Source organism: Acanthisitta chloris, unplaced genomic scaffold (genome assembly GCF_000695815.1).
Source record: "Acanthisitta chloris isolate BGI_N310 unplaced genomic scaffold, ASM69581v1 scaffold13569, whole genome shotgun sequence".
Classification (NCBI taxonomy): domain Eukaryota; kingdom Metazoa; phylum Chordata; class Aves; order Passeriformes; family Acanthisittidae; genus Acanthisitta; species Acanthisitta chloris.
The window spans coordinates 69,970-87,120 of NW_008690967.1; the positions used below are offsets into that span (position 1 = coordinate 69,970).

At 42.9% G+C, this 17,151-nt stretch overlaps 1 protein-coding gene across 1 annotated transcript; it reads right to left on the reverse strand.

Annotated features, from left to right (window-relative positions):
- Window positions 1-6,046: 6,046 nt before the first annotated feature.
- CX3CR1 (chemokine (C-X3-C motif) receptor 1) lies at window positions 6,047-16,431 on the reverse strand. The gene is given in 3 exon segments (XM_009082048.1): window positions 6,047-7,122; window positions 16,379-16,400; window positions 16,402-16,431. Coding segments are annotated over 3 exon segments (1,128 nt in total).
- Between the last annotated feature and the right edge of the window lie 720 nt (window positions 16,432-17,151).

Genomic DNA, 17,151 nt, shown 5'->3' on the forward strand with positions numbered 1-17,151 from the left:
AACCCTGCTTTAAACCCCTTCAGACACCTTCCTTTCAGGGCAAAGAAAATGTGCTGGTGAAGCTCCTTCATCTGTATCAGGAGGCCTATCCTGATGTCCCTAGGAATTGCTGAAAAAGCAAGTCCTGTACATGCTTATGCAGTTCCCAATCCCTGAATGGTTGTGGGCTATTAGAACTATTGGTTGAGGGTCTTCTAGTGGGAAATGCTCCCAATTTTCATGTGCTCCTGCTGTGGCCAAGTTGGGGTCTATGTTGCTCAGCAATTGCCTGGGACAAATGGGGTTGCAAAGGGTTGTGGACAAAGGTGCTGCAACAACCTGCTCCAGGTGCCTCTCAGACATAGTGTTTCCTTCTAGTTTGCTCCTACCTGGTTGGAGACTGGAAAAATAATTGAAGCTGTAGCTCAGGGTTTCAAGCAGTTTTCATATGTAAGGAATCATGCTGGTACAGTGCATAGGAGATTGCACATAGAAACAGCAGGTCCTGTCTGGCACTAGAGGGAACTGTCTTGTCATCAGGTTTGTGGAGCCATTGACTGCTTTGCTTCCTCAGCTTTGTTGGTGCCCTCTAATGTGCCCTGCCAATATTGGCCATTGCAATCTGTGCTGCCATTTCTTTGTCTCTTGCTGCTGCTGGCTTTAATTTTAATGTAGCAATGGTAGCATTTATGGGCTAAATGCAAATTTCTTGTGGGAGAAATGCAGCTTCTCAGTTGCCTGCAATCATCCTGGCATATGGACCTATATGAAGTGAGACTGCTGCACTGCAGCTGAATATGGGGCACTGACAAATGCGTATAATTTAGCAGAGACTTAAGATCACCATGGGGTGGAAAACAGACTCTTCCAGTGACAGCTGCACTTGAAAGTGGATAATATCCCCTGCATAGTGAAACAGCTATGTCAGAGTCCTTGCTTGCACTCTCTATCCCATTCACTAACCTCTGCCTTCAGTGATATAAAGTTAACATGCTGCTTCCTGCAGAAATCTGGTAAATGAAAACTGTTCTTCACAAGCAAACCATTTTCCCTATGTCCAATGGGAGCTATTCTGCAGTATTTCTTTAGGGAGAGGTATGACAAATGTAATATATTAACATTTGTGTGTTGCATATTAGTGCAACAAACAAAGTCATACAGGAACTGTCGGTGGATTTTTTTTTCCTCTTCAAAAACAATGTGTTAACCCTGGCTAAATGAAAACTGTTCTTCACAAGCAAACCATTTTCCCTATGTCCAATGGGAGCTATTCTGCAGTATTTCTTTAGGGAGAGGTATGACAAATGTAATATATTAACATTTGTGTGTTGCATATTAGTGCAACAAACAAAGTCATACAGGAACTGTCGGTGGATTTTTTTTTCCTCTTCAAAAACAATGTGTTAACCCTGGCACTGAAAAACCTGGGTCTTGAGGTTTGGGTGTGTATATATTGAAAACCAAGCTCTTACAGTGGATACCAAGCAAATTAGGAAGTTCTTATTAACGGTGGCAGCAGAATCATTACCAACTTCAACAGAAACTGTATGCATCTGATAAGTGTCAGAAACCAACCTTTAATAGTTGCTAATTGCTCTCAATCTTTCCTTTGATTACTGAACTTGAATTTCAAAATAGTAACTCTGGATGACACAATAGAATTCCAAGTGTCTTACAGAATTAAAAAACTGAAGTGCAAACAGTAAATCTTTGAACAGGACGTAGTAAGTCTTTAATACAGAAAATATTTCATTCAGTGGCTATTTTAGAAGTGGTGTGTAAATGCCCTTTGGTAAAACACCACACCATGCTGGGGCCATAACTACAGAGGGAAAGATATTACCTGCTAGGAGCCACAAAAGCAATGGTGAGTAGAGACAGTGCAACTTCTGGAATTCACATTTGGGAAGAATAAACCTAGTAACTGAGATTTGCTTTGGAAAATTCTAATTTGTTTTTTAGTGGTAGCAGGACTTGGGACTTGCATGGATTGGACTTATCCCCTCATTGACAACAGAGTCGACCCTTGTCCTGCTAGGATAAGCATTTTGTATCACCCACAAGATCTCAGTGAAGGACCTCACAAATGTACGAGGGACAAAATGGAAATGACATAACCAATAACCTGTTAATTTATTAATATTTTCTCTCTGAAATGCATCATTAAAACTTCAGACTACCCCGGGCCACAACTTCAGATCTACATATGCTGAATCCAAGGGAAATATGTGAGTAGTGACTGGCTCCTTCTGATACCAGTGTTGGAAATGACATCGTTCACTGCTGAGCAATTTCCTGAGTCAATGTGATACTCTGACTGGCTGCATTTCTAAGTTTTTTTTGCACGTTAAAAACTCCAAGAATTCAGAGTGGCAATGCTCAGCTTAAAAAGGAGAAACATAAATCCTATTATTTTGGAACTGTGATATAATATTTGAATGAGAGGGATTCACAGTGGCACCTAAAAAATAATACTGATGTCCATGAAAGCAATTTAGCTGTATATGTGTCTTGTTCATTCTGTATTTAAGTAGAACATGAAATATAGTTGAGAACCTGCTGAGGAGATTTGGATTCAGATTTCATTAGTTCCTCGAACTGTAACCCAGCTGGGGAACTAGTGTTAGTGTGATTCTCAAACAGGAAAAAAGCTGATTCTGATGAAAAAATAAGATGCAAAGAGACCTCACCACCCCTCAAAACCCCAAAGCCCAACCTTCCTCCCCCACCAAACCCAGAGATTTCCTGACCTCCTTTTTTTTACAAACAAACACTATTCAATGGATAGATACAAGAAGTATGTGCATTTGCATGTGTACATTTTGATTTGCTAAGTAAGCCAGAGTCTGTCCTTAATTTATGGCTGATGCAAAGGTTTTATTCCATACTGGGAGACTGGTTTACTTTCTCATGTGTAATGGGTAGGGACTGGATGTTGCTGGTGCTCAGGGGTATGTCAATCCAGTCTAAGGATTTGTGTATCACTAGTGCTATACATAACCAGGCAGTTAGAAAACACCAGTTTCCTGCTGCAGAGGTTTTGAAAGAGAAGTTGTATCTTTAAATAAAGGCTACAATTAACTTAAAGGCACTTAAAGAGACACCAGTGGGCTTTCAGTCAGGTTCATATGGTGCAAAGAATAACTCCAGGAGTGCAATATATAAAATTAGCAGGAACGCAGGAAACTACACCATATTAGCTGTGACAAATCATGACAGAGGCATGGTGTGGGCAGGAGCTGCAGGGCTGTGGCTCCCTGTGCATGCTGGCACTGTGCAGTACAGTGAAGGGCAGCAATGCCTGTCTCAGCAGCAGCTGAACCTAGTCCTGGTAGCGTTTGCTACTTGTCACTCTCAGAGCACTGGTATGTTTCACAGGGTCTGAAGTTTTTTAAGAAACAATTACAAGTTTACTCTTCTTGCTAATACAAACCAAATGAAAATGCTGATTCTGGTTTCCAGTTGGGTTTTCAAAGATTTGCTACTTCTGCTATGAGGAAGAATCTGCACAAACTAGCTGTTTGTTGCAGAGCCCAATGCCCAGAAACTCTTCCCTCCCCCATCCCAGCCTTTAATTTCATACAAATACTCAAATATTGAGTAATAAGACCATGCACTCAAATGGCAAATTCTATAACTTGCAAATACGTGACATTAAACTTGACAATGTTATGCTGACAATCTTTGGATGTCTTTCATTGCACAGTGTGGCAAAGAAGACAGAAGGAGGTTGTCAGATGGGACCTTTGACTTGGAAGGGAAGGAGTTTTGCAGATGCAGCTTCACACATTGCAGCTTGCAGAGGACCAAGGCCTGTCAAGGTAGTTTGGCTCACAGTAGCATGTTTGCCCTGCCAGAGGGAGATGCATCTGGAAGGAGTGTAATGCATAGTGCTGGTGATTGGTAGGAGTGCTGGGAAGCCACTGGGGTGAAGCAGGAAAAGGCTCTTCTTTCCTAATAGAGCTGGCAGAAAGCTCTGGACTTCCACCTTTCATTCTGGAGACAGCACAGGGATCAGATTTAAAGATGCTGTTTACTCTTCCCACTCAGGAACTCACCAATGTCTGAAAAATCAAAGGAAAGTTAAATAAATCAAGGGAGATTGCATTGCTCAGCTTGGCAATCCACTCTCTTCAGGCTGATTTCGTGCAGATGACTTCTTGTTTAGTCTCAGAGTACCTTCCTCTTTCCTTCTGCACATCATAGCATTTCTTTAAAAAAAAACATTGTAAAAATAGCATTTCTTAAAAATACCACTTGCTTGGGGGTGGGGACAGACAGACTTGTCTTATATCACTTGATTAGATAGACTGAATTTTGAAAAGTAATTTAATTTCAAGTGACACTCATGCTACATTTAATCTTAGTGAATCTGGAGTCTGGAAGTCTATTTATAGCTAAAATTTTAAATATTGAGCATATAGATTATATTTATACCTAATATAAGGTATTTTATGAAAATGGGTTATTATACTGTAGAACATGCTGAGTGTTCAGTAGCAAAAAAATGGAATAGTGAAGATTTGTGGAACTATTGCATATGGAAAATTGCTGAATTGAAAGGCTCTCCTCCAAGCTTTCTTAGATACAATGAATGTATACTAAGGTCCACAAAGAAAGGACCTACTCCTCCCACTAACCCTCTAGAACAACTCTTTTGTGGTGGTTGAAAAGTGATAGCTTTTCTTCAGATTCTACATAGTGCCAGTTCCATCAATGTACAGCAATAGGCTCTCACTGGCATGGGCTTGTTTTATAAAGATTGGCCCTTGATTTTTCCTTGTAAGGTGATCTCAGCTTCACAGATAGCAACAGTCCTTTTCCATTCACCCAACTCTGGTCCACAGTGCCAACAAAAATCTCCTTTGCTCTTACATAGATGATGGCAGGAGTTTCCCAGGGAGGCCCCTGGCAAAGGGCTCTCAGCTGTCTGACTGATACTTTCTACCTCCGGTGCACTGTTATTGCAAGAATAAAAAGGATATTTGGAGGTTGTGGAGTGCACATGGGAAATGCATCATCTAGGGTACATTAAATCTGGGTACACCTTTGGTTTTCCCTGGGGAAATCAGCTGTTGTGGGGGTTGGCCCAAAGGTTGAGGAAGGTTGTGGTATGCATCATGGGCAAGTAGTTATTTTGTCCCAAAAGCTGTTGTCTATAACAGTGTAGACACAGACAGTGTTTACAACACATAGCGGCCAGAGCACGGGTGTGAGGCATGTGCTTACCATGCTTAGCTTGATTTCACTATATTTGGCCCAAGCACAATGATACCCAAACCCATCCCTCCAGTTCGCCTTGTCCCAGTGGGTGCTGATGTCTGCTGTTCTAGCTGCCAGCCCATCCCTCAGCAGAGCACTTGGGGATGTGCTGATTGAATGGCTCCACCAAGCTCTGGCCTTTGTCTCAGGCCAAACCCATGGTAATTAGGCTTTAATCCTTCAGGATGGTCGTTGCTGTGACTATTGCATGCACTGTTGGCACTGAACACATATTCAGAAATAACACTTTTTTTTTAATAGTGTGGTTTTATTACAATGGAAGCACAGTTTTAAAACATTTGTTGCAGTCAATAACCCCGAAATCACTTCCTTATGGATATGTAGCATAAAAATATACCCCTTTATTATAAAAATATTCCCCTTTCCTAACAGTCAGCTACTATTCATTAAAGAGATCTCTCCCCTTAAAAATGAGTTTAGGTTTATGTACATTAGTACCACATGTGCATACATGGACATGTACACAAGTTTCAGTGATGAAACTGTTCAACAGTTTCCCTATCCTTAAATTCTTCTCCATTGCCTTTTCTGGGCACAGAGCACTCCTTTTGCTTCTACTTGCCCTCTTCCTCTCTCCTGATTCCATTCCATGTTCAACCCTGCCATATTTTACTGGTTTTGTTCTTAAAATCTTTACTGGTTTAGAATATTTAATCCTTCACAAGAGGCATGTCATTAAATCAGTACAACCATTAAGTCTCTTCATATGGGTAATGGCAGTCCCTCAGCAGAGGCTAGCCCTGCAGAAGAGACATTTGCATATATTTCTCCTTCCCAGAGTCTTTTAGACAAAGACAGAATCATCCTGGTCAGTGGTGTTCATAGTTATGTCACTTTTCACAACACTTTCTGCATAACTAGCCGAATGGGTGACTCGGTAGCGACTGCAGGGGCCACAGAAACACAGGAATGGACAGTACTTTAAGCAGACATTATAAAGGTATTTCCTGAACTTTTCCCCTGCAAAGGCATAGATAAGAGGATTAAGACAACAGTGACTGAACGCAATGGTTTCGGTCAGGTGCATTGCGTAGTCCAGTGATTTGATTTGATTGCAGCTCGTGAATATCTCATAGTGCTTTAAAGTCTCTAGAAAAATCAATACATTGTAGGGGGACCAAAACAGAAGAAACGCAGCCACCACAACCAAGATCAGTTTTATGGCTCGTGCTTTTTTCTGATTTTTGCAGGACAGCAGGGTTTTGATGATCCCACAGTAGCAATAGCATATGATACAGACTGGGATGAAAAAGCCAATGGTGTTCAGCTCCATATTGCAGAACACTGGCCAGATGTTCTCCAGTTTATGTGGGAAGATAGCAATGCAGTCATTTTCTACCAGCTGGGAGAACACAAAATGTGGCACTGACACTAAAACTGCTATTGCCCATATTCCACAGGTTATAAGAAAGCCATGTCTCACTGTTCTGGATTTCAGAGAATATGTTGCCCGGACAATGGCCAAATACCTGTCAACACTGATAACAGTGATAAAGAACATGCCTCCAAAGAAACCAATGAAATACAGTGAGGAAACAGCTGTGCATGAAATTGTCCCAAGTGTCCATCCACGCACTGTATTGGAAGCCCAGAATGGGAGGGAGATCACAAAGAAAAGGTCCGAGATAGCCAAGTTCAGGAGATAGATGTCAGTGATGCTTTTTTTACCACCTTTCACAATGGCAAAAAACACCATTAGATTCCCTGTGAGCCCAAGAGCAAACACTGCAATGTAAAATATTGGCAGAAATATTTTTCCAAATTCTTGGATGTCAGTCTTATTGCAGGAGAAAGCATGTTCATCATAAGTGTATTCAGCTGTCGTTTCTACGTATGCTTCCGTCATGCTGAATTTGCTGGCTAGAGGGAAAATGGAAAGAGAAAAGAGATCAGTGTTAGAGAGAGTTATCCAGTATCTGCTGTGGTAAAATATTGAGAGACTGTACCAACACACACACTTTGGGATTTTGTCACTATTTGGCTTAGTGGGAGTTGTATTATTGTGGAGGTCATGGTAGTTACAAAAAAAAGCCCAAACTCTGCTGTTACATGTACTTCACTGCAATTAACTCTTTAGGATAAGGAAAAATAAATGAGGGGTTGTCACATAAGGGCTGTCACATCAGCCCCTGCTAATCAGAAATGTAGCAGGAGCAGCAGCAAACCAAGATCTGTAGGTGGTGCCTCACAGCACCGTGAGAAATTCAGGTGCTCTGCCAGTCTGTTGGGCAGTGCTTGGCAGAAAATGATAACTCACAAATAGCTGTTGATCAGCATGCAATGCCTGTCAACACCACCAAGAGCCCAGTCTCACTCCATGTGTTAACACTGAGGTCGGAGTGTGTTAAGACACCCAGTTTGCACAGGCCTGAACTGATGCTGACGTGGGAGGAGCAAAGTCTGCACTGCTACACAGCTTGGGAACAGTCAAATTTTGATGAAGCTTTTAAAAAACATCTTTCTATGATCAATAGAAGAGAAACTCTATCAACTCTTTTCCTCAAGCAACAAAGCACCTTGTGACTGTTCCTAGTTTGGATAAATAAGGTGGGATCCAGGGCGTGTTAGCCTGGCTGAACACAAAGAGAGTATGGGGTGCAGGTGCATGACTTCTAGGCTCACTGGTCTGCAAACCCTAAACTCAGAGCACCTGTCATTTCTTCTGCACTCCCTTGGGATGTGGTGTTCAAGCCTTCACAAAGATTTCTGTTTGCAGGCAATCAAAAATCCTGGAGGGGTCCATAGGTTACTGCATTCAGTCTGCTCCCTGGGTGGGGTAAAGGGCTTGCAAATATCCATTACCTGCTCTTGCTGTAGGAAATGGAAGAAATTGAATGTGATACACTGTCCAGAAGCCCAAGGAGTGCACAACATGGCCAAACCAGCCTGTTAAAGCTGAGACTGAAAGGTAAGGTCAGTGATAACAAAACTGCAAGGAATAAGTACACCTTGGTCACAGTGTCACCATCTTCTTACAGGACCCCCCACTGACTTTAAAGAAGGGACTCAGTTCAGTGACCATAGGCTGTCTCTAATATAGATGTTTATATCTTCTGTTAGTGGAAGATGTAGTCAATACAGCCAATGAAAAGCAGCACACCTGATCCAATGCAGAACAGGCCAAATCTGTTTCAAGACAAGACAGACTGTTTTCCAGACTCTGCTGATCACATTGATGAAACTCCTTGTCCTGACTGTAAGGAGAGCATGGGCACATTGCTCAGTGGTAGACACTGATATACCCACTCCTGACACTTAGATCTAAGTGGTTGGAATCCCAGCCTACATATCCATTTTTCACCAATAACAACAGATTTTTATACCCTCCTGAGGTATGAGACAGTCCTTGCCCAAGAAGTTTCCTATGACATCGTGGCAACTGCAACAAATCTTCCCCATGAGTGACCATGCCAACATTTTCTCCTAATGCCTCATCACCACAGCACCATTTGTGGTGTTGGTCATGAAGTTCTGGCATAGTAATACCTCAAACAGGGGTTTATTATTATTATTATTATTGTTGTTGTTGTTGTTTTGTTTTGTGCTAGTTGTAAATGCAGGCTCTTCTTTTTAAATTATCTTTTTATTCTGAAAGTTCAAACTCTAGTTGTCTCCAAAACATGTAAATGAGAAGTGCCTGTAAGTCATTAGAAAACAATCTTTGTGGTTTTGCACAGGAAAAGTGGGCTAGAAGAAGGGCTGTCTCAGCACTGGGAGCTTTGGGGCATGGGTAAGGCATGGGCAAAGCTGTTTGCAGCAGGCAGGCACACCCATGGGCTGAGTGGCTCTTGCAGTGTCTTTCCACTTCAACTCAGAGCTGAGTCTGCCTTCAGGGTCTATCCAGTCCCTCCTTGCAGTCTAGTTCAATTCTCCAACTTCTGGAGACACAGTATCTGACACTAGCAAAATTAAAGGGTTACAAACAGGAAATGCCTAGGTGGTGGGGCAATTGTTCTCCATGAAGACGCAGTATCTGACACTAGCAAAATAAAAGGGTTACAAATAGGAAATGCCTAGGTGGTGGGGCAATTGCAAACAAGACAGTTTCTTCTGGTGAGGTAACTAATTGGAGTTGCCTACAGAGATATCTCTATCTGCCCTGTTGAGAGATACAGAAATGGGGAGGAGACACTGTACATAATCCAAATAGCCCATCATATTAAGACGCAGTATCTGACACTAGCAAAATAAAAGGGTTACAAATAGGAAATGCCTAGGTGGTGGGGCAATTGCAAACAAGACAGTTTCTTCTGGTGAGGTAACTAATTGGAGTTGCCTACAGAGATATCTCTATCTGCCCTGTTGAGAGATACAGAAATGGGGAGGAGACACTGTACATAATCCAAATAGCCCATCATATTCTGCCTTCCCATCCTAATGTTTTCTTTCTTCTTTTCTGAGACTAAATGTATGCAGCAGGTGCCTTTAAAATGAAAAGAAGTGCCAGGATACAACAAGTCTTTTGTGCTGAATATGAGTCACTATGCCAGCACACCCAGCTCCTTGCCACTGTGCTGTTACTGCACCCATCTGCACAGCACCAGAGCCTCTGTCTTACTCTGTGGGTTGCTGTGCTTCACAGCTGGTTCTTCACCAATGCAGTGGCATGTGGTAGCTGAGGGCTACCAAAATGATTGGGGCCAGAGCTGGGGCTGGCTTTGTGAGAAGACACTGAGAACTGGGTTCGATCAGCCTCAACAAGAGACATTTGAAGAGGGATTTAGTGAGAAGGTGTAAAGGTGAAGCAGACAGCTTTCCTCAGAGGAATAAGAAGCAATGACCATGGGAAATTGTAAGGCAAAGTATGGGGGAAAAAATTTCACCATGAGGATGGCCAAATACCAGGACAAGGCTTCAGGGAGGTTACAGGATCTGATCCCTGGAGATACTTGAGACTTGGCTGGCCCTGCTTGGATCATGAGTTTTGTCAAGAAACCTCCAAAAGTCCTATCCTAACTTCATGACTCCACGACAAAGCTGGACAGAGGTCATGATGTCTCTGGACTGTCCCAGCTTCTTCTCTGCCATGTAAGCTCCTGTTTCAGACATGTACTACCTGGTCTGACAACCAGAAGTCTCATCATGCACAGAAGAAAAAAACTGATTGATACCTGCTCGTATTCCATTAGCATCTTTGCTAACTGTGCAGGCATCCAGAGAGGGCTGCTTGGTGGTGCTTGACTACATTGTCTGTGCTGTGTGAAATCCCTGGTCTGGAGAGAGAGAACACACACTGCTTTACTCTCCTCTCTGAGAACCTTCATCTGTGCTGTTTTTTCACATGCTTACTCCCTTAATTCCTGTCTAGAAAGGCAGCTTGTTCCTCTGGAGAGTTTCCATATGTGTCCATACAAGTAGCTGTGCTCTGTTGGACACAGGGAGGATTTCACACATGTAAGGAAATGCAGTTCCCACCGTGGGGTAGCCCTCAGGTCTGGCAGTCTTCACCACAGGTTAAGCCCACTGACATTGCCTGGAAAGAAAGCTGGGCATGGGAATGGCCACATTCTTCACAGGGGAATATTTACACAGAGAAGCAGGAAGAATTCCTGGCCTTAGTGAAGTAAAGAGGAACACTGCCTGGGCTGCGATTTTTCCTGAAGTGCCTTTTCAGTCAAGTAATCTCCTCTAGCTCACTGATGATGAAGGTCCTTTATTTCTACAGTCGCAAATTATTTCCTTTACCCCTGGATGGATGTTTGCAGGTACCTATGCCAATTCGAAGGGCAAGATGCTATACAGTGTGTCCAGTGGCAAGGGAGAATTACACTTGCTGAAATGACATTGGCCTCCGAAACTGCTGGCACAGTCTGTGGCTTGTTCACTGTATAGCTCCTAGATTTTGTGTATCACACACTCATCTCCTCCCACCATTACTCATCCTTGCCTATGCAATGCTGGCAGTTCTGTCTGAATATTTAGCTCCTCTGATACCACTCTGCTCAGTTTAAACTGATGATACCCAGCAGGTGGGCTGCAAACTCCAAAGATCTCCCAAAACCCAGCCCATGCCAGACAGACATAATGTGATCAAATGCAATCCCACGCTAAAGAGAGGAAACTTAGATCTATCCATCCTCCATCTCTTCCTACCAGGTATTCTCTGTCAGCCTTACAAAGCCCGACACAGCATGTGCTATAGTCTTCTCACAGTCAGCTTCAACCCAATTTTCTCTCTGATGCTGACAATAAATGTTCACCTAAGGAACTAAGTGAACTGAAGAGTGTAGAGGACACAGAAGGACTGCAGGGCTGTGAGGTTCCTCCACCAAATATTTTCCCTTGCTGAGTACAGGAAATAGTAGATTCACTTCTGCTTCTCATGGGACTGCTCAACCACTTTGCTCTCTCTCCAGATTCCCCCAGTGGTTTTACACCCTAACTCTCCACAAACACTTCTGCTCTTAATCACGTTTATAGCTAGCTCAAAGACCATAGTCTGCAAGACCAAGACCCCTATTTCTCAACCCAGTTATTCCCAATGACCATGTGTGACCTATGTAATACATAGGGAAGTGAAATTGTAAGAGATCCACAAACTCCTCTAAGGAACAGAAATTGCATTTCAACCTTCAGATGGCACTGAGATCAGGCTGGGTGACACAAGACCCAAATCCTGTTTATGCATCTGATCTTTTGTTGTCACCCCTGGCACTTCAGCCAAGTGCCACATTACAGGCTTTACTGCCAAGAAGAGGGTGTCTGCAAACACTTTGCCTCTCTGTGATGCCTCTGCTGTCACTGAATAGAAGTAGTTTTAAAAAATAACCAAATCCAGACTTCTGCCAGAGGATCACACTTCAGAATTGCACAATATGATAATAAAAGTATTTAAACCTCAGAAGGATCTTCACGCCTTAGTCAGCGTTTCTGCTTTTCTCATGCAGGCGACGCATGTTTTCAGTGCATGCTGAAGGGGCCTAGGATTCAGCTGGCCCTGAGAAGCTGTAGGCTTTGTGGGGACACCCGTGAAACCCTACGGGCACATATCTCTTTCTCACCCTTGTATCTCAGCTGTTACCACCCTACCCAAGTATACATTTTTCACTTTTGCAACTACACCCAACTGCTTCTTGCCGGGTGGTCACTCTTGTTAAGATCAGAAACATGAACTCAGATACCTCTAAATGAAATGTAGCTACTGGTGATGCTTCTAACACAGGAAAGAAAGAGATTTAAGGGAAATAACCAGAACTAGGTGGAAACTAGCAGGAGAGATGGGAGTCTTAATAGCACTCTGAGTGAAGTTTGTAACCAGCCTGGCCCCAAGCAATCACCAGACTGCCATGGACATGTCTAACCACGGATTGGATGATAGACAAAACAAAACTTAGGCTTATGGCAAATACACTAACCAGAGAAGGGGACCAGTCTCTAGTCCTACATCCAACTGGTCCTGTAATTCACTTAGTTTATATTTCAGAGCAGGGTGGCTCTCGGGAGTTGCTTAGGATCATGTTAGATAGCCGGGTCAAGAGCAAGCCCAGCCCAGTAGTTGCAGTTACTGTAAATCTTAAATTTCAGTCTTGTATTCAGGCCTGAAGTGGGGAGATGTTCTTTCTGTTCTACCTCTACAGGTGCTGGAAGCAGTAGACACAATGTCAACCTTCAAAAGTGGGAAGCAAGATGAAACAGCTAGTGTAACCTAACCTTTAACCCGGGCAAAATGAAATTTAAATAGTTAAGGGGGAGAGTGCAGCTAAGGCCAGTCTGTGTGGCTTTTATAGAAGAGGAGCTTTAGTTTGGACATCTGATGAGATTGCGAGGCTAATAAAGGGAACAGCGCAGGAGAGCTGAAGCTCTGATTTGCACTGTGTGCTTATTTGGTTGAGACATCTCCAGCCAAAAGCAACACCAGCCCAACAAAGCATTGCAATGGGATTTGGACTGGTTAGCCATCAGATCTCAAAAGAAGCCATATGTGGAGGAAGCCTCACTGAACTAGGAATATCGCTTTTAAAATACTTGTGGAAATGACAAATTGAAAGCAAAAAACTCTTTGGTATTTTCATCATTGATCTCAAAGCAAATTGGAGATCAGAGCTGGCAGGGGGATGCAATAAAAGAGTTAGAGAATTGGACAGTGATTCAGACAATCTGACTAATCTGTGGCTTCTTAGATGATTCATGTTGGCTTTAATGTAGTCAAGTGACATGCTTGGCAGTTAAACAACATAGGCCATGTCTGAAGAGTGGGGGCACATCCGCCGGGAAACTTGGCTGCAAAAAAAAGCTGATGCAGCCTTCAAGTATTTAAACAGCTGCTAAATGGAAAGCAACAACAGAGAGAAGACCTTACCATTGCAGAGCTTGATACCATAGCTGCAGGCATACTTTGGTAATGTTTGATTCCACGTTTGCTGGTGTTAACAATCTTGTTAATTTTAATGGGATTAACCATACCTTAAAGCAATGCATGGAAATTCAAACCAGAAACACGCAGATAGGAATAAGATACATGTTTTTAATAGTGAAGGGCTAATGACTGGAACAGATTTCAGGTAGGAAAAGGACATTTTGCATGTCTGAGGGTCTCCACATTGAGAGAAACTATCGATCTGGGAAACAGATTTAAGCCAGACATAGTGGAGAAGCTCAGCAGGAGGGTACTGGGTAAAACCCTACAGGCCCTGATAAGCAGGAAGGCAGACCATATTGAGGCACACTTCTCTTAACAACCATGACTCTGTTTTGATAATAAATGACTGAAAAAGCCAAACTGTCTTCTTCACCACCACTAGCTAACCCAAATCCTGGATGGGACCCCCTGGAAAGAAGTGGGCTCCTGTGAAGAGCATGGAGCAGCTGCTGGGGTTGGATTAGTGGTGAGGCTATATGACAGCTGTGGAAAGAAAGCAACACAGTTTGGGGATCTTATTATCAAACAAGCAGTCTGTATTGCCACTGTTAAATCCTGTGTGTTTTCCCTCCTTCTAATCAGTTCATCATTCCTCCATAGCTTCCAAGTGAGTGTGGTGCAATCCCAGACGTGTCCTTGCTCCCTGGCCCCCCAGTTCTTCCCTGGTGACCTTAAGGTGAGGAGATTCCTCTGTTTGGTGTTTCTTCTTTCTTCTGTGATTTATTCTCAGATCAGCCAGACTGTTTCTGTGGCCCGTCAGAGTTCGGCATATTTAATAATGGCCTATTGATTTGAGTGATTTAATTTATAGAGGCTTCCCCCAAGACTTAGAGGACAAGTTATTTAAAAGCAAGTAGTGATCTGGGCTGCTTCATTATTTTATTTTCCAATTCAAGGTGAAGTTGAAGGTGCAGAAACATGATGCTGAGGCTTTCCAAAAACTAGGGGATTTAAGGTGTCTTAAGCAAATGACCCAGAAATGGAAAAGCTGATTAAACCACTACTGATTAAGATAAATATAAGACTGAATATCGCAGAGGCCTGTGGCCCCTTTGCAAAGGCATTTAGGTCAAAGAGATTAAAAAAATGTCCCTTTCCTGAACCAATTCTATAGTTTTTATATCAGCATCACAAACTAAATTAGAAGCAGACATCACTATCTGGAGATGAGTAGTATGTAAATCTACAAGCTGAAATCAAAAACATTGGTTAAAAAACACATTTGAAAAGCTAAGACTTGGATCAGGAAAGGCAGGAGGAGATAATATAGGGTCCAAAATCCCTAAGATCTCTCTCACCTTTGTCTAAGGCATTAGAACATTGAAAAGTGCTTTCTCAAAGATGCTCCGTACCAACCTGGAGATAACTGCAGCACAGCAAATAACCAGGGCATAAGTTTTAGCTTAGCCCATCCCATCAAAACTAGGGATACTCATGATTTATACATGGCTGCCTCTGCCAGTGGCGAGGGTTTCATCACCTGTCCTTCAGAGCAATGAGGTATTATTTTGAACAAGATCTTGCTCTTGCTCTGCCATCACATGGTCCAGCTGTCTGGGCCAGTGGTCTCACTCAGGCTGGTTTTACTGCCACCACAGCAAAGCAGGCACAGGGGGAGTGAAGCTAGGTGCCCTGGGTGCATCCTGCCCCCAGCAACATCCCTCCACTTGTGGTTTGTTGCCTTGCCAGAAAGACTTGCTGTGAGCCATCTGTGAGGGACAGCTGCACCACAGCAGAGTGTGGTTTGCTGGGGCCATGGCAAACCCTGACAAACCCTTGGCAGCTCACCCCCGTTGTTGCTGGTGTATTTATAGCAAAAGCTGTAAGCTGAAGCTTTCAGTGGTTTCAGCTCCTTCCTCCCAGCTCTGGGGAGGACAGGGTGGGCATGCAGGAGCCTTGGTGTCCACACACTTAATGAAGCAGGGAATAGGTTCAAGTTTCTGGGCACAAAAAAGTCTCTTGAGCAAGTGAAGCTGCACATAGTCACGTCAAGGCATTTTCCTGGGGTGCCATCACTGATTCTTTTGAATCATTCTTCTGAATGGAAGCTAAGCACTGGGGAGCTTCTGAAAAGTCCCACAAGACATTGGTCTGAACTTCTGGCAGTCAAAGTACCTTTAGAAATCTGGTCATAAGGAGGTCAAAGCCTTATGTATCTGTTTTGGAAATTACTTACGCATTTAGGAAAGATGACCAAGACAGTATGATTCAGACTTCTGCGTCTCCCCTGGATCTTAAAATCAAGGTTCAAAAATCTCTAAAATGGTTCTGAAATTTTCATCCATGACTCTCAGGGTCATGATTTTGTGGTCTTGATCCTACAGCCAGAACCAAGGGTTCTCTACAGAGCCTCTGCAACCTGAGATGGTTTCCAGGCAGTGTTCTGCCACCGGGGACTGGCCAGGGGATAGGAAATTGGGTAAATGATATGAGAATTGTTGAAGAGAAGTATTTATTTTTGTGCTCACAGAGACTGGGGAGCACTTTAATTCAGTTGCTTGGGGAGCAGTGGCAGAGCTGAGGAGGGATCAGGTCACCTCCCAAGAGCAGCCCACAGGGAACTGCGTGTTTGGCGTTCTCATCTGACTGGATGGTGACTGCCAGGATCAGGATTTTCTTGGAAATTTTATTTCACAGGTATTTCTTCCAGTCTGTTAGTTCCTGTATTTGCCCTTTCTGCTTGCGCAGTTGCTTATGACCATCTGTATCTTTATTTTTATATGTATAGTTGAGCATTTTGTCAGTGTTTTCTCTTACCTGCTCTTCCTCAGTATTTCTTTATTCCCAGGCCTTCCCCTCTTAAGCAGCATTCAAATTTCTTCTGTATTTTCTGTTGAAGGGACCGTGAAAACAGGTCATTGTAGCTATGAGCACAGTTTGTACTTGTTTATGGTTACTGTTCGCTCCGTCCTCTCGCTGCCTTTATCATGGTGCCTATTTATTTCCTGCCCCCCCCTTTTGTGATTAATAAGCGCACATTGCTTCAGGTTCCTTGAGAAATCTGAGAAGGCTCTCTAGAAATGAGAGATCTCTTAAATCATCTTTTCCATTGTTTTAGAAAGCAGCACACATTACCCCTTCTTGACTGTGTGTGGATGAGATTTACATTCTGGAGTTATCAGCTCCTTTCTGGGAAGATCATGTTTACTACGTGATCTGATTTACTCTTAATTTATTATGTGTTCTCCTTTGTGAAACTTTAGCCTTTTATTCTCCCTTTTGGAACATGTAATTCACTGCAGTTGCTCTTGTTTATCCTTGTCACCCAGTTCACTGCCTCTGGCTGCACAGCCTCCACACAGAGTTTGCCCCAACAGACCAAATTTTGGGTACCACTGTTCTGGACATATGTTTATATCACACAAATACTTTATAGGTTGCCAACATTCTATTAACCAAATGTCTCACCCCAAACAACAGGCATCTTTGTGCAACATCCTTCCTGTGGAAAGCTGAGTCACAGAGAAATTAAATAATGTATCATACAGAAATATGGGTTTTCAATTTTTTTAAAATTTCTGTTGCTCTCT